The 20,891-nt window shown below is 39.8% G+C and overlaps 1 protein-coding gene across 2 annotated transcripts; it reads left to right on the forward strand.

Moving 5' to 3' along the window:
• Nucleotides 1-4,768: 4,768 nt before the first annotated feature.
• On the forward strand, nt 4,769-19,118 carry tmem38b (transmembrane protein 38B). Of its 2 annotated transcripts, XM_061263190.1 has the most exons (7): nt 5,012-5,111; nt 8,691-8,711; nt 12,175-12,331; nt 15,600-15,784; nt 16,552-16,639; nt 17,343-17,460; nt 18,467-19,118. In XM_061263190.1, the coding sequence occupies exons 3-7, from the start codon at nt 12,225-12,227 to the stop codon at nt 18,767-18,769; spliced, it is 801 nt and encodes a 266-aa protein (XP_061119174.1). In that variant the 5' UTR covers nt 5,012-5,111; nt 8,691-8,711; nt 12,175-12,224; the 3' UTR covers nt 18,770-19,118. The 2 variants fall into 2 exon arrangements, with proteins under 2 accessions (XP_061119173.1, XP_061119174.1); XM_061263189.1 differs by lacking the exon at nt 8,691-8,711 and having other exon boundaries at nt 4,769-5,111.
• The last annotated feature ends 1,773 nt before the right edge of the window (nt 19,119-20,891 follow it).

The raw sequence follows: 20,891 nt of genomic DNA on the forward strand, positions 1-20,891 counted from the left end.
TGTGAACGCGCTGATGTTCTTACCTATTGCACCTTTAAGCACATCACAGCAGGAGATTAAATCCTTATGAGGCAATTCTAGCACATTCCTCCAGACCACTCCCTGCAAACACACTCACTCCCCCTCTCCCTGGGCCTTTCACCTTCAACACTATCTAACTAACACAAAAGGAAAAGGACCACGTAAGCAAACTCACATTAGGGGACCACATACAGAAATAATAGCGTGAAGGATGGGAGCCTAGCTGTGCCACCCTGCTGACGGGATAACCATCCCAAAAATAAATAAGTAAAGAAAAACCACTGCTCCTGTCACACCCGTCTGGGTGCTAGCCACACCACTCTGATCTGTGTGTGGGAGGGAACACACTTTTAATGGACGGTTTTGTTATGACCTCCATTTAAATGCACTTCTATCAGGATGGAGTTATCCTTTACGACCCAAAATGAGTCCATAGAAGAACCTGCTCAATTCAACATGGTTTCAGAGCACTTCTCCAGGTCCACTCCTAGCTAGTATAGATAATTGAGATCTTATCATTAACTGACATTTGACACTAAATATATGAGTATATATAAACAAAATAGGTTTTACATAAAAATACTAAATGTTTAATGTTGTATCTGCTTTGAGCCCATTCAGTTTGGTATATTTGAAACTCAATATCTCAAAACCACTCAAAACACAGATAGAACCTTATACTTCCAAGGTTACGTAATATAAATTGACGCCTTTCAACTTAATGAATAGAATTAAGGCTATCTATGTCAATAATTAAAGTGGGACCACAAAATCTTTAGAATGTGCCCATAGTTTTGATTTGGTCAGGGTGACATGTCATTTCATACGGTGCTGAAAGCCTTACTGTTCTTGACTGAGCCCCTTGGAAACTTCTGTCGGGATGATGTGAGCAAACGGCCTGCAAACTCCCAGACAGGCTTATAATTGGGAATTCCATTAAACGTGTCTGGGAGTGAATAAGCATCCCGTATGAGCCCTCATGGTCCTCTGTGGTTCAACAGGGAACCTCCACCCACATTTCATCCCTCAACTCCATACTGCATTTATCAAAATAGCACCCTTTGGGGAGTCTCTCTCGGTGAAATGAGAACGAACTGCAATTACATGTTGTCTCTGGCTTGTTGCAACGAGCTGGGAGGTTGGTAAAAAAATTCACCCAGTTTCTCTGGCTCCATCTGGGAATGTCCCTGCAACCCAAAGGGATCTTGTAATACTTGCATGCATATCTTAGGTTTAGTGGTGTATTAGGGTTACCAGCCCAAATTCTGATGTGATTTTTTTAATGGTTGTTGCCTTAAAAACATCATTTAATTAACAAAACTGATGCCAAGATACTCTGCTCTCTGTTTTGTGGTGAGTGGGTATCTGTACTAGTCAGCCAAGAAGGAAGGCTTCCATAAACCATAATCAGGGATTTCTGTTTTTGAGGATGTGAGCTAAGGGTAAGGATACCCCCAAATCCTTCCTGTAGAAGAAAAATGCTGACTCGTTCATAAAAATAAAAAAATGCATCCTCCAATGTGTGTTTGCAATCTATGTCTATGAGTCCAGGATGTGTAAGGTTTGTGAGGATCACAAGACCGGGGAACCACACAGGAACATCTCTGTAGAACTAAAGCTAATGCTTTGTGTTGTCTTTCTCAGGGTGTTTCAAGGCCATACAGTAGTAGAACCTAACATGGAGAATTAAGCCTTGTCTGTTGACCTGCTCATATCACTAAGATATGAGCAGGAGGGCAGAGCAATACTACTGTGTGTTTTTTTAAACAAAGCACAATCACAATTTTAGGGAGTCGGTAAAGCTGTGAGTACAAGTGAATATAAGGCCAAAAGCAAAGAAGCAAAAACAAAATGCTATGTCCTGTTATGTGATGTTATCACTGCAGCCAGATGCTGACAGATTGCGTATAACATACTAAATAACTTGAAAAGCAATGCAATCATTTTTATTTAATTCACAATGTCTTAGAGAAGGGAATGATGTGCATTGATACGTTCTTTTCTTATGTATTCTTGTAGATTACAAATTATATCAATGAAAAGTAGATTTAAATATGTGTTACCGCTTCAAGAGATCTGTCACACATTAAAGTAACCACATGAAAAAATAAACATTGAAGTACTTCAAGGTACAATAGGTAATTTCAGACTTCAAATGGTCAAGAGAGGAATTGCAGCAACAAACACCCTCAAACCACAACACTGTTTATCCCTCCCCCTTCTCTGTAAACGTGCTGATGTTGAAACCCCCATTGGCTGAAACCCCCATTGAAACTCCCACGCTATTGGCTGTGGCAATTAGAACCAATTTTCAACCAATGAGCTTGAATAATTATACAGTTTGTTCAGTACAATGTTTTGATACAGTGTCGGCCTGTCAACTGTATATTTTGAAACCCGAATTTAAGGACAAGAACACAGGCAGAGAGTCAAAATTTTGGTGAGCCTTTTTCAATGATAGGAAAGGATTTAGAATGATCTTGTAACAATGTTAACACAAAAGTCTTACCTATTCCAGATCAATAGGTAAATATCGCACTGCACCTTTTAGGCCCTCACATGCTTTTCACAACAGGGAGGAGGGGAGAGCAGAAACAGTTCATTATTAATGTCTTCATTTGAATGCAGCAGTTGAAATGTCTTCTGCAGAGCACCGAGCAAACATGCAGACAATTGTCGCCACCTACTGGAGCTCAAGTGTAATAAACAATTTCTAAACTGCAGTTACAGGGCACGAGTGTTGAGCATGAGGCATTGTGACGTCATATATCGGTCCGGCACGGCAAATAGCACGGAAGTTTTGTTCCCGTTGAACATTGCATGTAATTTCATTTTATCATACTACTGACGACATGCTTCCCCATTGCCTGAAGAAGGGTCAGCCACTGGAGATGACTGCAACCAAGCATCTTCTCATTGCGTGTTTAAAAACTATCCTTTGGGATAGTTAACGTGAAAGTGAAATCCCACTGAGAAACAAGAACGATCGTCAAAAACACTAAGGATCAGTGTAGCTCAATAGAAACTCATATTGTCCCAGATTACATCCTTGTTTTGCTTTGGCTGCGCATGCGCTCCCTCTCCCGGAGGGATGAATGGGAGTCAAAATAAAGCAAGCGAACTGGCAGTGTTTAAAGGACTGATATGTGATGCATCTAATTAGCCAGTATTTTCTCCCTTTTTTAACAGGAGAGGTTTAATATTTTAATGTAATTCCAAGGGAAATATTTCTATTTCTATGAAACTCAGATGTCACAAAAATGACTGCTTTACTCAAATATACCAGCTGGTGAGGAGTTTGAGCACTAGGACTCAGTTGCAAATTTTCCACAAACAATCTAGAGCAGTGGGAACCCTAACAAAGCACACCCTCCACACAACAGCTGTGAGATTCATCAGACGTGATAAATTAATTAATTAATTAATTAATTAATTAATTAATTAATTCATTACCCTAACCCGCTTATCCTGAACAGGGTCACGGGGGGGCTGGAGCCCATCCCAGCATACATTGGGCGAAAGGCAGGAATACACCCTGGGCAGGTCGCCAGTCCATCGCAGGGCACACACACCATTCGCTCACACACTCATACCTATGGGCAATTTAGACTCTCCAATGCAACCTGCATTTCTTTGGACTGTGGGAGGAAACTGGGGTACCCAGAGGAAACCCACGCAGACACGGGCAGAACATGCAAACTCCGCACAGAGAGGCCCCAGCCGAAGGGGATTCGAACCCAGGACCTCCTTGCTGTGAGGCGGCAGTGCTACCCACTGCACCATCCGTGCCGCCCACGTGATAAATTAGGGTTAAAATAAAAACTTATCAGTCGATCTCCAGGATCAGGGATGGTTACCACTAGAGCGATCTAAAGTAAACATATTCCGCAAGTTAACATGCAGACAAAACTTAGCAGAACCAAAAGGCTTTGCTTACTTTGAGTGGACATAAGTAGGTTGACCTTTGATTAAGTATACCTATAGACAAATGCAGAATTTGCATTTTAAGCAAAGTATACCCGTGGCATGGTAAATAGATTCAAATTTACTGGCAGCATACCTAGAATCACTTTCAAATGCCCTGGAGGAGGGATAGGTCAATATACTAGAATAGTCAGCATGCAACAATGTCAGTTATCCTCACTGCAGCATGTAGAATGTTTCCATTCCCATACCATGATAGGATTATTGCCAGGATAATGCTAGGCACCAAAAATGTGTGCTAAAGATGGTTCTGGCACACAGGCCATTCTCAAAACACATGGCCAGGTATGATATATGTTTGCATGTCTATTAAACTATTCACTTTGAAAGAAATTAAAGGCAGAGGAAATTAAAGAGTGATGATGATGAAACTCATTGCTCCGTCTAGCAATTAGGAAGTTCTGTCTCTTCTGCATTTGACACACTCTTGCAACACTGCACCAACATTTGCGACGGTATTGGTGCTCTTGAATACTTCCAAAGACAACCTATTGTGAATAGAGCTAAATGGGATTTGTGTTATGGTAATATACTGTGCATTTTCTAAAAAAGTAAAAAACACAAAAAAAGGCGCAACAAAAAATCTTTCAAAAACGTTTCGTTTGGCTGTTAAATGTAATTTCATTGTACACAATGTTTCAGCATTTTTTTTAACAACATGCGCAGTGGAGGCCGTTTATATTCTCTTCCTGGATCTTCACGTTCTCGCCCCTCCCACCCTTTCAAGTCCCGACGGTACGTACTGTTCACGTTTAAGGCGGGCGTTGTTCTACGCTCATCCCGTTCTAGTGACGATCGAAAAGAGAAATAGGAGTGCTGGCAGCTTTCATAACAGCTGTCAGCGGTTTGATACCAGATCCAGCTGTGTGCAACTCTGGGATAACCAACCTCATCCGCAGCTGATGGGTGGATGAGCGCCGTGAAATTTCAGCGCACGCAGAATTAAGCAAGTTTGCTGGGACAGCTTAGCGGAGAAACAATCATGGATTTACTCGCGTTTCTGAATGTAAACGAACTTTCCCTCGGAATGGCCAAGCTTCCAATGTACCCACTGTTCGACACAGCACATTATATTGTGTCGTTAATGGCACTGAAGGAGCAGCCAGGTAAGCCAGTGACCTAGCAGTACCAGCAATGCCCAGTTAACGTTAATTAACTTGCATAGCAAGTAGCAGATATGATTCTCTGTGCAATTTACCTAACTAGCTACAATACCACGGGATAGCAGTCCTTTTTACCGAGTCGTTTCGTAAACGCTGGTAGGCTATACGAAATGCACTCATGACATAAGCCTTTTCGATTGGACACATAAACATTTTAGGTACGATTAACGTTAGCCTATATTTGGAACCATATCCGGCCTAATTCTTAGATATGACGTTTGAAGAGACAATGGAATTACATTGTGATATCTCCGTGAAGCTTGGGAAATTATTGTTGTTTTGAAGTAAAGTTAATTGAATTGAGATATGTAACATGCAAAAGAATGGCTTTGTTGCACTGTGCAGTAACGTTATAGCTAAATTGCTAGCAAACGGAATATTTCATTCCAACGTCCCAACGAATCCCTAGCCAAATTGTGTTCTGTAGGGTTGGCCACAGTACCTAGGTAGTAGCCTAAATTTTCTGGTTATTACAAATAACATAGCCAGTGAAGGTCAGAGTGGTAACCTTTATGTTTCAGTGGGGCTACTATCTGCTATATTAAACTAAATTGGCGAATGTTACCAATGGTAGGTTACTTTGAGTATAACTTATTCGCAATATACCGGTAGCCTGTCAAGTTGTAGTCAATCGAGTGTACAGTTACAAAGTCATTTCAGAAAAACTGAAGTTATATATTTTATAAACATTCGGTTTAGGCCGTGTCATACTGCCAAGAAATGCTGGTTTTAAACCATGGGTCGGCTCCTAAACCCCACTGCTAACAAACCGCACCGGGTGGACGTGGTTTCCACTCCATTTGAACCCGCGCATCAAACTGTTCCTATACTTTCCTTTTAAACGGTTTACTCCACCTTGCTGTTATGCATCAAGCGGCAAGCCGGCACATCTAAATGGAGCCGATCGCATTAAAACTTTGGTCAGCTTACTGGTGTGATGTGTAGGCCATTGTGTTTGCAGAATTTTATTTCCAATTAATCTACAATGTTTATGAAGTAACTTCGCCATGCTGACAAATTGTCATGTCAGCTGATTGATTGAGATTTGTTTTAGGTTGGGTGAGATTGAGCCTGAACGGATCTCTGGTTTAACTATCGAAGCTATGCATCCCCAACCCCGAGTTTACTGGAAAACTTTGTAGGGTAGTTTTGAATAACTGAATAATAACATGTAAGTAAAGTATGGCCTATCTGGCTGTTTAACGCGCACGCGATTTCTTCTCTTGTGGAAACCTTCTTTGGCACATACCAATCTTCTTAAAATGGGAAGGTAGGATATAGACTGATGGTGTCATTTTTAGCTATTTGTTTAAGGAAGTTGTTAAACTTTGAACATTGCCGGAAGCTCATTCGTTAGGTCTGTGCTCCTTGGAACAAGAAAAACAAATTAAGAAACCTTGGACTGACATGTGCTATGGAATTAATATTGGCGCCTTAAAATAAGAAGGTAAAAAAAAAGGTTTGATAGCTTGCATATTGGAACATTTTTTCTTATTGTAATCCAGTGTTATATAAATAGTTTTTTGGTCGCATATGGACAGAAAGAGGGATTAAACGTTTTCCATCATTAAGCACAACATATTAATGCACTAGGGGACGCAGATGCAGATGTTACCTTAAATATTAAAACTGAAGGAAGGCCAGTAGAAATAATAAGGTACATTTTAAGCAGATATTCTTTCACATAGTGGCTAACATTATAAATGTGAAGCAAGTGATTGTTTTCACTTGTATTACTTTTATTGAAGAAAAAAAAGTAAAGACTAGGACTGAATAGGACTCATTCTTTTCCCATTTCTTTTTTAAGCTGCATGCTATGCTTTTCTTTAGTTAAATTGTGGGGGACTGTAACCCTTTAAAGCTTCTTAGTTATTGTACTCTTAAAAGCATTAATCCATGCGAGTTGTGTGATCTGTGCCAGTTGCAGTAGATTCTTGTTTATTGAGCTGCCGTGACCTTTCCGCAGCAATCTCCCATTGTTACCCTGGCCTGGTGCCTGGCTATTTCAGAGCTGCCGGGATTGCTTGCCTTGTTTGGCTCTCGTGTCCCATTGGCCTTTCAACCTTTTATCCCGGCCATCTCCCCAATGGTCAGGACAGCAAGGAATATCCCTATTTCCACAAGCCATGGTGTTCATAATTAGTTGATAGTCTTATCATTGTAGCACTTGTTTTTTTAATGAGTTTTTTGTATAATTAAAATTCTATTTTAAGTCTTATTGTGTCATTTCAGATGGGAATAAGGCCCTGAGAATAACTCACAGAGCACTCCCTGAACTCTGATACAGTATAAAGGTCCCATAATGGCGTTCTTTCAGGAGGACTAACCCAGTAACGCAGACGAGCGATGAGAGTCTGAAGTCTTCATTTCTGTAGATCCTTAAGATACCTGACTGGTATAAAAATGTGCACTCTGGACTCTGTCCAAAAATAACATGCGATCGGTGTGTCTTACAGGGTGACATACTGGGCAGTGTGCATTCCCTAAACTGGAAGGGGTCAGGAATGGCATTTCTATCTGCCCTGGTCAATGTGTATGCATTAATTTCACCGAGTTCGGCACATTTCTTTGAGTTCATTAGAAGTCAGCACTCTGTTCTCTCACAGCTCTGAGAAATATTTAAAGTCGGTCTAACCACTTTGGAACCGCAAAAATCCATGCAAAACTATGAGCAAGTGCAAGTGCAAGGGGGTGGGGGACACTGGTGTTGTACCCACGGGAAAAAGCACTTTACCACCTGCAATTACTGGAATACATGCCCAGAGTTGTATATTATAAGCCTTGTAAATTCACACTGGATAAGGGTGTCCGCAAAATAAATAATGTCATAAGCCTCTAACCTAGAGCTACCATAGCTGAGCTCTTTACATAACTATGCACACTGAACTTTGGGTTTTAAAGAAACATAAGTCACATAAAAAGCACTGAAATATTGGCGATAAAGTGCCCGTGTTGCTTGTACCCATAATAATGGAACAAAAGCAATATGGATCGACCATGTTGTTTTTGGACCCCTACACATAATGCAAAACAATAAGGGCTCTCCTATAGCTTTGCAGCTGGGACCCATAATGACGATGACAAAGAGGATGGGATTCCAGCACCTTCCATCCATACAAATACAGTACAGCGTATTGGCACCCTAACACTGAAAGAGTTACATTGGGGTGGGACGTTGAGAAGTTCATCACTGCCCATTTCTCTCACACTTTGTTCCGTTTTCTTTTAAAAAGGCATTTCACGGTTTCTCTGCGTACCTATTTGTGTCATCCTAATTCTGTTAAATATCAGCTTTAAAATCCTAGGCCTATATCACAGAGTTGGCAAAATCTTGTACAAGCACTGTTTTTTATTTCAAGGATTGTACATTCCATCATTCTGTTCATAAAATGTCTGTTTGGACACTACTTTACTTCAGGCCTGTAACTATAATTTATAATATTTGGATATTTAAATGATGCAAACACTGTTCTGACTTCTACTTTTGAAATGATTAATGTGCTGCTTTTGATGACATTGCAGGTTATGTCTTCCAGTAGACAGGTATGTTACTAAATGAATCATAACATCCCCCATCTCTGCTCCTTGCTGTTCTCTGCTTCCATGATCAGTGTTGACGAGTCGTTGCTGAAGATGGCTTTGTCTCAGACCCAGTGCATGCCTGTTTCTCAGTGTCCTGGTGCTTAGGCTGTGATATTTTGAATTTGCAACGGCAAACTTCTGTCATCAGTCTCTAGCCAAATTTTTTCTGTACTCACAGCTTTTTAAAATGTGTGGCTATATAAAAAAACATGTTTAACAAGAATGACTTTTGGCTGCATTGTGGTGTCTTTGGGCGAAAAAGATCTGACCCTATTAATATCCTAATTAACTATGGTGATACAGAAATTGCCTCTTCATACGTGTGTCTGTGTCTAGATGGGTACTAAATGTGCAAGTAGCCATCTGCAACATCCAATGGCATTTTACTGCCATGGACGAAGTGTTCACTTTTAATGTATAATTTATCATGTTAATCAAATGTACAAACGTTGTGTAAAATAATATAAGGCTTTATAAAGAACTGCATTATATACTGGTTGAACAATATCTATGACTCATGTCTATGACCACGTACTGCTACTGCAAAGCAAATCAAAACCTTGTGTATTTGTTGCTATCTTAAACTAGTTTGTTCATTGTTCATTTGTGTGTCCCTAGGAAGGTAATGACTCCCAGTGCATGTTCACATCGATTTACTGTATTTCCAAAAAAACCCTTCAGGTATACAAAGGGTGAAATGGACTATTTTTTGATCCAACAATTTGTATGTAATTATGATGATTATTTATTTGATAGATGCCTTTATCCAGAAACATGTACTGGGCATTATTGGATACGGCAAAGGATAGGGCAAAGCACACCCCATTTCAGTTGAAAGTGCAGTAGAATTCTCCAAGGGCAATCACAGCAAGTATAATTAAAAAATAATTCAAAGTTGCAGAGCTAGGTTCACCATCAAATGCATGAAATCTAAATAAGGCAATACAGACTAATCAGTGTTGATTTCGATGTGTGGATTCAGAGGTACAGACGACTTTATAGTTTCTGGTTGGTTCAGACAGAAATAAGTTAAAGGAAGTGCAGTGACATTTCGAGGGCCGCTCTTTATATCACAGAAGGTCCTTTGGAGAGATGTGTATTCAGGTTTTTAATTTGTTGTGTGTATTGACCAGAAGAGAGATTAGAGTTGGGGTTGATAAGAGAGTTTGTGGGGAATGAAAAGACTGGATATTTGAATTTTGAATTCTTGAATGGCTGTTCTATGAGTGGTGATAACCAGAACATGTCAGCTTGGATACTCCTATTGCCTTTTTGATAGGATTGCATGCCAGTTGATGTGCCTGGAACCATTCAAATGCCTTTTTGAAGATTCATGTGCAAAAAAATTCATCTGGCTGTGAAGGTTTTCCATGTACACCGAATCAAGCTTAACCGAATGGAAGGCTATATGGAAGATGGTTAGAAAGAAGTTATGACTGTATGTGGATTTAGCCCAATAACATAAGCTTCTTCTAAATAAATGGAAATGTTTGCATTCATATAGTGCCTTCATGCAAAGTGCTATATAATTGATGATTCTTATTCACCTATTCACACACACACACTCGCACATCAATGGCGATTGATTAGTTGTCTTGCTCAGGGATACTTCAACACACCCAAGGCTGGATCAAACCGGCAACCCTCTGACTGCCAGACGGCTGCTCTGGTCACCAGAGCCAATGTCGCCCTGTTCCATCAGCTTTATCTTAAGCCAAGCATGTCCTCTGGAAACATCGCCAACTGTCATTTAGCCAGTCACTTTCGCTCCACTTCCTTCCTGAATTCAGCATGGTATCTAAAATTAAACCCTTTTAGAAGGTGTTAAGGCAAGGCCAGATCTTACACTTGATCTTACACTTCGTTTTTGTGCTCCAGTAGTTGTTGCTATGCATTTCTACCTGGAGAGGAAAGGCTATGTTGCTCATTTTACTTCATGTAAACAAGCAGAAGAGGCTGCTAGGTCTAAGGTCTGGTGCCAGCTTAGATTGTGTTTATGTATTGAAACATTGAGCAAACATTGAGGTCTTTTGGACAATAATTTGAAAAATAAAAGCACACCAAACCTTCTGGGATAAACCTCTTATCAGAACTTGGCGAGATGGATGGAAAATGCCCTGAAACTATCCAAGCTTCTTAATTATTGAAACTGGAAACAGGAGGGAAACCATCTTGAAAACTGATCACAGTGGCAAGCTTTCCCAGTCAGTACAGTTACAACACTGATCATTTGAAATAATTTTTTAACCTACAGTAAAACGTGGTGTTCATCTAATCTCCAGATTCCCACCATTGCGTCAGTGCAGTTAGAAGGTTGTGCAAATCTTGTAAGGAGAAAATGGCTGGATCAGCAATTCTCATAGTGTGCTGGTCTCAGACCAAGATCTGGTCAGCAAATAAATTCTTACTATCTCCAAATAATTATTTAAAAAAGTGTTTTCATTTCATTTTCAATTTTAATTTTTGGTGGTGATGGTCTAATTTTGAAAGGACTATTTTATATTATTGCCATTATCTGCAGTGGTGAAAATGTGTATTTAACCTTTGGACTATGCACTTTACAGCCAGTAATGGAGCTGTCAAGTAGCAAGGCCTAGGCTATGCATCAGTGGAAATGCTCTAAATCAAAAATAAATGTTCTATAGTATGTGCTAGATTTGAATCTGCCTTCTTTCAAATAATCGTTTTCCAGTTCTTGAAGTTAATGTTTAGACGGCAACAGCGTCGCTAGTGATAGTCCTTTATGAGGTGTCTCTGATAATGCCAAATGTAGAAACCTCTGTTCCCATCATTATTCTTGTCAATATGTTGATGAATAGACTCTTATGCAAAGTGTGTAGTGCTGAATTGATCTTCTCATGGCGTAGGCTAGATAAAATGGATTCTGTTTAAATGAGAAGTTTAAGAACTTTTTGTGTTTATGCTGCTTTATGCAGAACTCTGTGCAATCAGATATCAAATATTTTCACATAAATCAGAGGCAAGTGGAAAATGTGCTGTTCGTTCAGTATGATTGCTCCCTGCTAAACTTAAGACCTCTCAATGCATACATTCGGCAAAATAACATGGCTTTGAGCTCTGTTGTAAGCTCTGTAACTGCTTAGAGCTTTGCACTACACTGACAGCATTGTACACTTATTGCATTTATTCATAAAAACCGTACGTTTCTTGCCAAGTCTTCTGGAATATGTGACCGTTTACTTGGTCATGACGCGAATGGCTGCATAATCTTTCGCCGAACATCCACGTCAGAGGAAATGTCTGATGATTAACTAGGCCCGGAACTGAACGCTTGGTGCGATTATTGGTCTCTTTCCATTGTGGCTCTTAACTCCATATGACATCCATTTTGAATTGAAGAAAAGGCATTTTGGTGGAGGAGGTGGCCACGGGCCTGGTGATTGACAGTGTTGACCGGTTGCAGGGGCCGTGGCTGTGTCGCGCCGGAGCCCTTTGGCCTGCTGGTTCAGCTCCATGCTCTTCTGCTTCGGAGGGGCCATCCTCTCCAACCTGATGCTGGCTGAACCTCCCGTGGCGGCCCTTTCCAATGGTGGCAACGTGCTGCTGGCCTCTCTCATCTGGTGAGTCCTGCAACGTTTTAAATCCGAAGCACTTTATCTGAAGCGCGTTTTATCCGAAGCACTGTACAGTTGATGCCTCTCATTCACCCATGAAGACGACTGCAGATGGACTTTCTTGTATCGAGTATTGTTCTTTGTTGTGGTGTGCTATACAGTAACATAATCATACTGTAGTATAGTCTATGTTGAGGATTGGAATTACAACTGATAATTGTGTCTGTAAAAGTGTGTTTCAAGCTATCCCCTTTATTCTATTTGTCAACCATGAATTTCAAGATATTTTCTGTTGTATCTTCTATTTTCCTAAGAATACATACAGACAGCCTCTTGGTATAATCAATGTTTCATTCAAAACATATGGCCTCTTCTCTTCTCGCATGCATTCATTCCTATCACTGTTCTCAAGCTATACTGTAAATGCCAGAGTACTGAATTCCTCAAATGGGTAAAATATTTACATTCCAAACAAGGAGCTTAGACATCTGACCAGTGAGGGGCGTTTCATATTTTTGTGCAACATCTTTTTTTCTTTTTTTCCTGGCAGAATGTAAACATTACAGGGCATAGTGACAGACTACTAAAGCAACAAAATAATGCACAATAAAAGAACTAACATCAGGCAGTCGTGGGGGAGGAAATGTATATGCATGGGTAATAGAAACCTGACTCTTTAAAGAATGTTACATGATATCTGTATTGCTCATCGAAGCCTGGAATGCCTTCTGTTGGGATAGAAAGGCATGATACCTTTTTACTGCAAAAATGTTAACCCTTTCAGTCCCAAGCCCAATACCAAGGGATTTTGGCATTGGTTGAGATTGAGAGAGTTGAAAATTTAGTTTTGACGGGCGCTCAAAACAATAGAGAAGCAGCCATTTGTCACTCTTGGGCTGAAAGCGTTAATGGACGTAAGTGGCGTTAAACATGGATGTGGAAGCATGGAAAGAAGTGACATGCTTCCAAGGTGACCTTCCCCTTTTCATATCTGACGCTATGTTTAAACAGTTAATGTTCCTGGATGATGTTCCTCTTTTCCAACCAACATGCAATCCATCACACTCCCTCAGGACATATTACAGGATTGTTTGTCAGTGTTGTGTAACCCTGATTATACTTATTCTCACTTATGTTTATTACTTCAGGTGTTCAAGCAATGTTAGAAAGAAATCATTAATTTCAGTTATTGTATCTCATCCCACTTACTCAATACCAAATGATGGTGTGATTGTCCAAAAGAAAGCTGAATATTTCAAAAAGATAAAATGTAAGATGAAAACGTCAGACCCTGTGCACACCAAACATATCAAGAAACACTAGGCCCTGGTGTGAGCTGCCGATTTCCTAGATGGCAACGGCATCATCTGAATAGTTTTGCTGTGATGTGACACATTTTCTAGATTTCACAACTTTTTTTTTTTAAATGGTAAATGGCAGGCATTTATATAGCGCCTTTATCCAAAGCGCTGTATAATTGATGCTTCTCATTCACCCATTCATACACACACATTCACGGCGATCGGCTGCCATGCAAGGCGCCGACCAGCTCGTCAGGAGCATTTGGGGGTTAGGTGTCTTGCTCAGGGACACTTCGACACAGCCCGGGCGGGGGATCGGTAACCCTCCGACTGCCTGACGACTGCTCTTACTGCCTGAGCCATGTCGCCCCCGACATGATGCAGTTTTTAAGATGCAGTTCACCATAATATAATGCACCACTCCTTTTCTGATAATCAATGCGCAACAATTTTTCCTAATATAATACTACAGTTACTTGCGAACATCAACCAGTCAAAAATGCACATTTAAATTCAGAACTAATTCTTATATTGCTAGGACTCAAACAGAGCACAAGCAGAATATTCCACTAAAGCACACCAGTATTCATGGGCAAAGTGTTCATGTCCGCTCTGTAGTCTGACATTGCAAACTAAAGGAGTTAGCTAAACTGAAGTTTGCAGCTGGCTAATGTATGCTTTGCTGTTTCGATATGCAATCCAAGCGCAGCAGTCGGCTGGCTAAAACACTGATTAAAACAATTGACACTTTGCTGCAGGATGTCCACTTGCCTGCTTTTACAAACTTTTGTGTGACTCGCTTCTGAAACTTTAAAATTAACCCCTTATTTCTGGTGCAAGTGTCGTAAAAGTCACCACTTTAATGGTTATTGCTGGAATAGGTTGTTTATGGGAGAGTTCATAAACAAATCTGAACTTCCATTATAAGACTTGACAGGAAAAAAAAAAACGTTACATAAACTGCCTTCATGTTCATGTTCTCTGTGCTCTGTGGCAAAAATCAATTGCACATGTTTATCTGAACCCTGCACAGTTGTAGAATAGAGAGAATGTTTTTTTCAGCTTATAGCAGTCAGTAATTTAAAGCCAGCATCATGCATTGTGATGAAAGGCAAAAGGACCAGTCAAAACATTTGGCTTCCTTTTCAGCTTGTGTATGCAATTACAGCTGATGTGACTCACTGCAGGGTTGTTGATGAGACATTTAACATTACAGATATCAAAGTGTGACAGCCTTTTAAAATAAATGATCTGCACTTAAGGGATATAGTGTTTTGATGATTCATTCAAACACAGCAGAATGTCCGACATCAAAAACTAGGATCAGTTATATTAATTTAACATGCACTAAATGGTGAAAAGGATCAGAGAGCTAACTATATTGGTGATGATTTTGCAAGTCACACATTCTAATAAAATAATTACCTTATTGGATGTTTGACTCGTATGAAGGGTGCCAACTTCAAGTGAATACAAGTACATCACAAGACGGTGACTTCATCAGCCACACAACATTAACCAACAATGAATGATTCAGTCCCCATAAAATCACACGCATGTTGTGCAGAGACAGTTAATACATTTTGAATGTTATTCACAAAATATGTTTAACTACCTAAGAGAAGGTACCAAAGTATTAATTGGAGCATCACTATTCTGCAAGTCTATCAATGTATGTACATTGGATGCACAAATATGCCTTCTATGTTAACTGTGAAAAGTAATGATATTTACATGTTCCTATTACACGCATAAGAATATGATAATATGCATTAATTTCTACCTAGGGCACATACTGTAGCTTGATTTAGTAAAATAGCGCCATCTACTGACAACATGCTGTTTTACAGAAGCATGTGAAACCAGTGCAGATGTGCCGGGACCAAATAATATTACATGTAATGCAGAGCACTGCAGCTTATGAGACGGTCCGCTTCCAATTGCACTAAAGGTACCCTTCTGTTTATTTTCAGGTACTTGGTGTTCTATAGCCCCCAGGACCTGGTCCACAGATCAGCTTCCCTCCTGCCCATCCGAATAGTTCTGTCCGGGATGAAGGAAGTGACCCGTACCAGGAAGGTTCTGGCAGGAGTTGTGCAAGCTCAGACGCATTACAAGGATGCGATATTGGTGATGATCGCTGTGGGTTGGGCTAAAGGTATCTGCGCTGCTTTCCCCATCTCTGAAAGCACCTCTAGCCACTATATCTGCATTCCGCTGCTTTCACTAAGATATTCAAGTATCCTTACATTTTACACATTATATTTAGACGATTTGTAGTACAGGTAACCTTTTCTACTGTAATAATGTTTGATGTTGAATGCCTTAACACCACTTTACCCTATCCCCTTTACCCCCTCCAAGACCAAGCCGGGATCTACATTACTCTGTAAATTTCTCAATATGAAAATAGCTTTAGCAATATTGAAAGAGGCTTAGATTTCACTGTCATCTTGGATCATCCCTTTCTCCTGATATCCCATCAGCGTTTACATTTCTGTGAGGCTATTCTGAAGCTGTACTGCTGATAATTCCAATCTGTGCTATATTTTATCATTTCAAACTGAAATTTCATGCATTGAATTTCAAAACAAATGTTGACCGTCGGCACATTTGAAGTCCCGCTCCAGAAGCATCATTGTATGTTCATCTATATTGTGTTTCTGCTTGTCAACAAAGTTAGGATTTTGTGTCTTCCTTCACCATCTGCTAGCCTCACAAGATGGCTTATCCCACCACAGATGCGTTGGTTTTCGGTTTTCTGAGTTGAACAAAATGTCTGCGAGTATTTCCTGTATCGTATCGACTCGGTTTGTAGACTGCTAGAGAAAACACTTACCGGCGCCCTTTGTGTAACACTGTACTGACCTGGAAGGCAGTGCGGGGAGAGAAGGGAGCCTCAGAGTGTTCTTTGCCCTTTTGCAGGTGCTGGAGGTGGGCTGATGAGTAATTTTGAGCAGCTTATACGAGGAGTCTGGAAACCAGAGACCAATGAGCTTCTGAAAATGTCCTAGTGAGTCACATTTGTACACACAACTACCATCTTTGGCTAGTTAGAAAAGTATGTTTTCATGTGCAGAAACGGAAAAACTCTACATGTGATCCAGAACGGATGTAGTGCCATGCTTCTCATCTGTACGTATCTGGACTCTTATTTGAAAAGTCATCTCTTTCATGGCTCTGGGCTTGTATACTTTCATAAATAAAAACCAAAATCATTTGAGTCTACATCAAAGACTGCAGGTAACATAATAGGTTGTGTATTATTATTATTTTTTATAAAGGAACATGAAGTGTTCACACATCGTTTTTTGCAGTTTCTGAACATGCGTTCTGATCCTGTTTCTTACACTGCAGTTAAAAAAGCTGTTATTTCCTTCTTGGTCAGTTTCCTAACAATGTCAAAAGACCTTCAAAACATGAGGATCCATTTGAATGCATCATAATTGTGTTATTCTACCAGGAAAAAACTTCATATGATTTCCAAACTATGAACATAATAGTAGAATGATATAATGTGATAAGTCCATTAATTCAGATGGCAGTTTAGGGATTATATTTATTATATTTATATATTTTTTTGGTCTTCTTCAGTGTCAGCAGTGTGGTTATTCTCTGCCACACTGAATAATGCGAAACAGGGAAAGTAATGAGCTCTGAGCTTGTTGTTTGTTTTGTATACATTAAAACCCTTTAATCTCAGTCCTGTTTTGCAGCCCCACTAAGGTCACTCTGATGGGGGCAGTCATCTTCTCACTGCAGCAGTGCCAGTATCTCCCGCTCCAGAAGCACCACCTTATGTTCATCTACACTGTGTTCCTGGTTGTCAACAAGGTTAGTTCACCACTCTCCAGCCTCTCAGGATGGCTTATCCCGCCACAGATACCTTGGTTTTCTGTATTCTGTAATTCTGTGTATATTAACTAGTTGTCACTACTTTAGAAAATGTAGTATCGGCTTGGTGATAAATTATTAAATTTATACCATCGTATCAAAAGGAAACACTCAAAAGCGGTTTCCTTTTTCTACTGCCTTGCGTGCGTTGATGTTTCAGAAAGGAAGGCAAGTCTAGTCTCATTAAAATATTTCAGGCCTAATTTAGCTAGAGCTTGTTGGGCTGGTTTGGTTCAGGCTGTGGGAAAGCCTAATTTCTCACCAGATGCAGACTAATTGTGAATCTGACCTTCTAATGACTGAAAAGATGCATTTACAATATAACTGTGATATCCTGTGGTGTAACAAGACATCCAAATGATGTTCTCCAGCTATTAACTGCTTTTTATTTAGTGTTCACAAGTACAGTATTGTGCACTCGATACCCTAGACTTTATATATTATATATATGTTTATTTATTTGTGTGTTAGTATAAAATAACACATTTGAGATTTCCAAAGATTACATTTTAGAGACATTTTTGTATTTAATTTAATTTAAAAGTAACATATTACTGTAAGACATTTACATAAAAACTTGATCAAGGCTGTCTGAGATCAGAAGCAAGGAGCTGACCAAAGTCTGCAGAAGAACTGTGGCAAGTTCTCCAACATGCTTGGAACAACCTCCCTGCTGATTGCCTTAGCCAACGCTGTCCTGCAGTTCTTTATCTCAGAGAAGTGATGCAGTTTTAACGCCAAAGGGTGGTCACAAAAAATATAGATTTGATTCAGTTTAACTATTCTGCCAAATTACTAAAATGTAATGTAAAATGTATAGTACTTTTATTTAGGACCTTTCAGTGAATGATTTTTGAAAGAATCTTATCTGTACAGAATGTTATACAGGTGCCTAAGACTTGCACAGTCCTGTACAATCCGGCCGGTCTTCCCCTCCCCTCCACAGACCACCATGATGCTCTCTGCCTCCTCCTCCTGGCTGTTCTCTCCGGTGGAAGGGGCCGTGTACAGCGTCCTTTTCGCCGAGCCGTCCGCAGAGCCGAGCCCTGCGTCTGCATCCCAGGCCAAGGGGCCAGGCAGGACGTCCTCCTCAGACACCTGCGCAGCGCCCCAGGGGGAGGGCAAAGCTGCCTCAGAGTGCCAGAACGGTGCCGTGGCCTCCGACTCCGAGGGAGAAGCGGCGGCCATGTCGGGAACAAGGGACAGGAACCAATCACAGAGCAGTGGGAGGAGCAAGAAAACTGATTAAGGACCAGTTTTCACATTCGTATAGTCATTTCACTTCAATAAAAGCATGTTGAGGACTGTGGGGCTAATTTAATATAATAGAGCTATATTTTCATATTTATAAAATAAAATATTATGGTAATTTTGTAATTTGATACGTTGGGTTTTTAGGGGTTTTGATGTAGGGGAATCTCTGAAAGGCAATGGGAACTTATTTATTGTGTTGAAATGTTGGTGATTTGACATGAGATTTTTAAAATGACATGATTTATGCACAATGACCCTGCACCTGTGAATGTAATATGCTGTAATTTTCTTGTGAATGCATGAAATACTATTGAGAATAAATTAAAATGTTACTTTCACTTAAACTTGGCCAAAGTGGAAATATTATGGTTTGTTTTTTTCTGGTTGATTTAATATTAACTCATAGGAAATGTCATTGCTGTGCTTCACTTTTCTTGTAATACATTGAAACCACATTAGGTAGTTGCTGCTGCATGTCTACTGATTTAATTGTCTTGTCTTCAATCTATGTTTTGGAATCAAACTATTGGCAAAACATTTCATGAACCCATTGGTACTGTAATTGTGTGTCTATTTAACTTGGATAAGCTGCTTGCTTATTTTTGGCTAGAATTTTTTGTAATGGATATGCAATGAAAATATATGGCTACCTTATTTTAAGTATTTTACCCTGAATGGAACAGAAACCCACACAAAGTTCAGAAGTTTTATAAAACACTTTGTACATGTTATGATTTCAGAAAAAGTTTGAAGAGTGTTAGAATTATTTAAATAGTACTGCCATCCTGTAGCCCTATTGGTTCTGCCTTTATAAACCTGGTCGATTAAAAAACAATTCATATTGTTATTTGAAATTGCTGTAGCAAACTCTAAAATGCTTCATAAAGCTTTAACTTATGAATCACGGCAATGAGAGCGTGTGTCGTATTGGGCCTAGATGGTAATGTAGTGGGCATTGCATTAGTTCCGGATATTAAGCCTTAGGCTGCACCCTGTTCAGGCTTATTACATAGACATCACAGTCATTGTGATTGTGGGCCTTTCTGCACATTGCAGGACCGTGCATGTCCCGTCTGTAAGAGAGATTTCCCAGCTGGAGCATATATTTTTGTAATCTGTGCTAATTGCTCACACGGTCTCTGCCAGCAGAACATGGCAGTGAAAAACAGCCCGGTGCTGTGGGGTGTTTTAGCATGAGCAACAGCGCTGAGAAACATGGCAATATTTTCAGATTATTCATGCCAGGCCTAAAAAAAAAAAAAAAAAAAAAAGATACTCTTTAAAAAGGTTTCATTCCAGTGTGTAGGACTATGGCTGTTATGAGTAAAATGAACTATGAGTGAATTGTATAATATAATTAGACTGTATATTATGGCTCTTCTGATTTACCGTTCTGTTCAGTCTCATCATTCTGACTCAGTAACCCTCAGTAGATCCTGACACCTTTACCCTAATTAACCTTTCAATGTGTGGCAAAATAGTGTGCGCTGTCTGAATACTTTTTTGGCTGTGGGACTGTTGCCAAACCTGAAGCAAGTAACAACACAACAGCCTTATTTGCATGAACTAAATGAGAGGTAATTTATCTCTTGTGCATTTGCTGGCACAAGAGTCATCTCTAAAGCACAATTAGGAGGTTCATCTTTATGTGGACTGTGATTCTCAGCTTAAGTCCATTATGCAAGACTTTGCATTGTCCAAACTGATACTGTTAAATCACAGCTTCATATGAGGACTTTTTAACAATTTATTTATAGGCCTCCACACATCAGTGTTCTCTTCCTGGTTTTAGTATCTAAAACAGCCACAAAAACAAGACAGGTTTTTTTTAAGTGTGAGAAGCATCAGTTATACATAAATTATTCCAACCATTTCACCATTTACTTTAAATAAACGTCAGAGCTTTTCTTAAGATGAAATTACATCAGTAGCTCTTTATCCCCATCCCCCCTGGCCACATTAAAATACTGTATAATGTGTGTAACCCATGTCATTTTGGTTCAGATTCAAAATTCAAATTTGCATATGTTGAATTTTGGCTGGTAAATTGACCCTGGATCCTGTCCACCAGTAGAGGGATCAGCTGTCCCCCTTCCCCAGCTTACCAGCTGGCAATA

Source organism: Conger conger, chromosome 12 (genome assembly GCF_963514075.1).
Source record: "Conger conger chromosome 12, fConCon1.1, whole genome shotgun sequence".
Classification (NCBI taxonomy): Eukaryota; Metazoa; Chordata; class Actinopteri; order Anguilliformes; family Congridae; genus Conger; species Conger conger.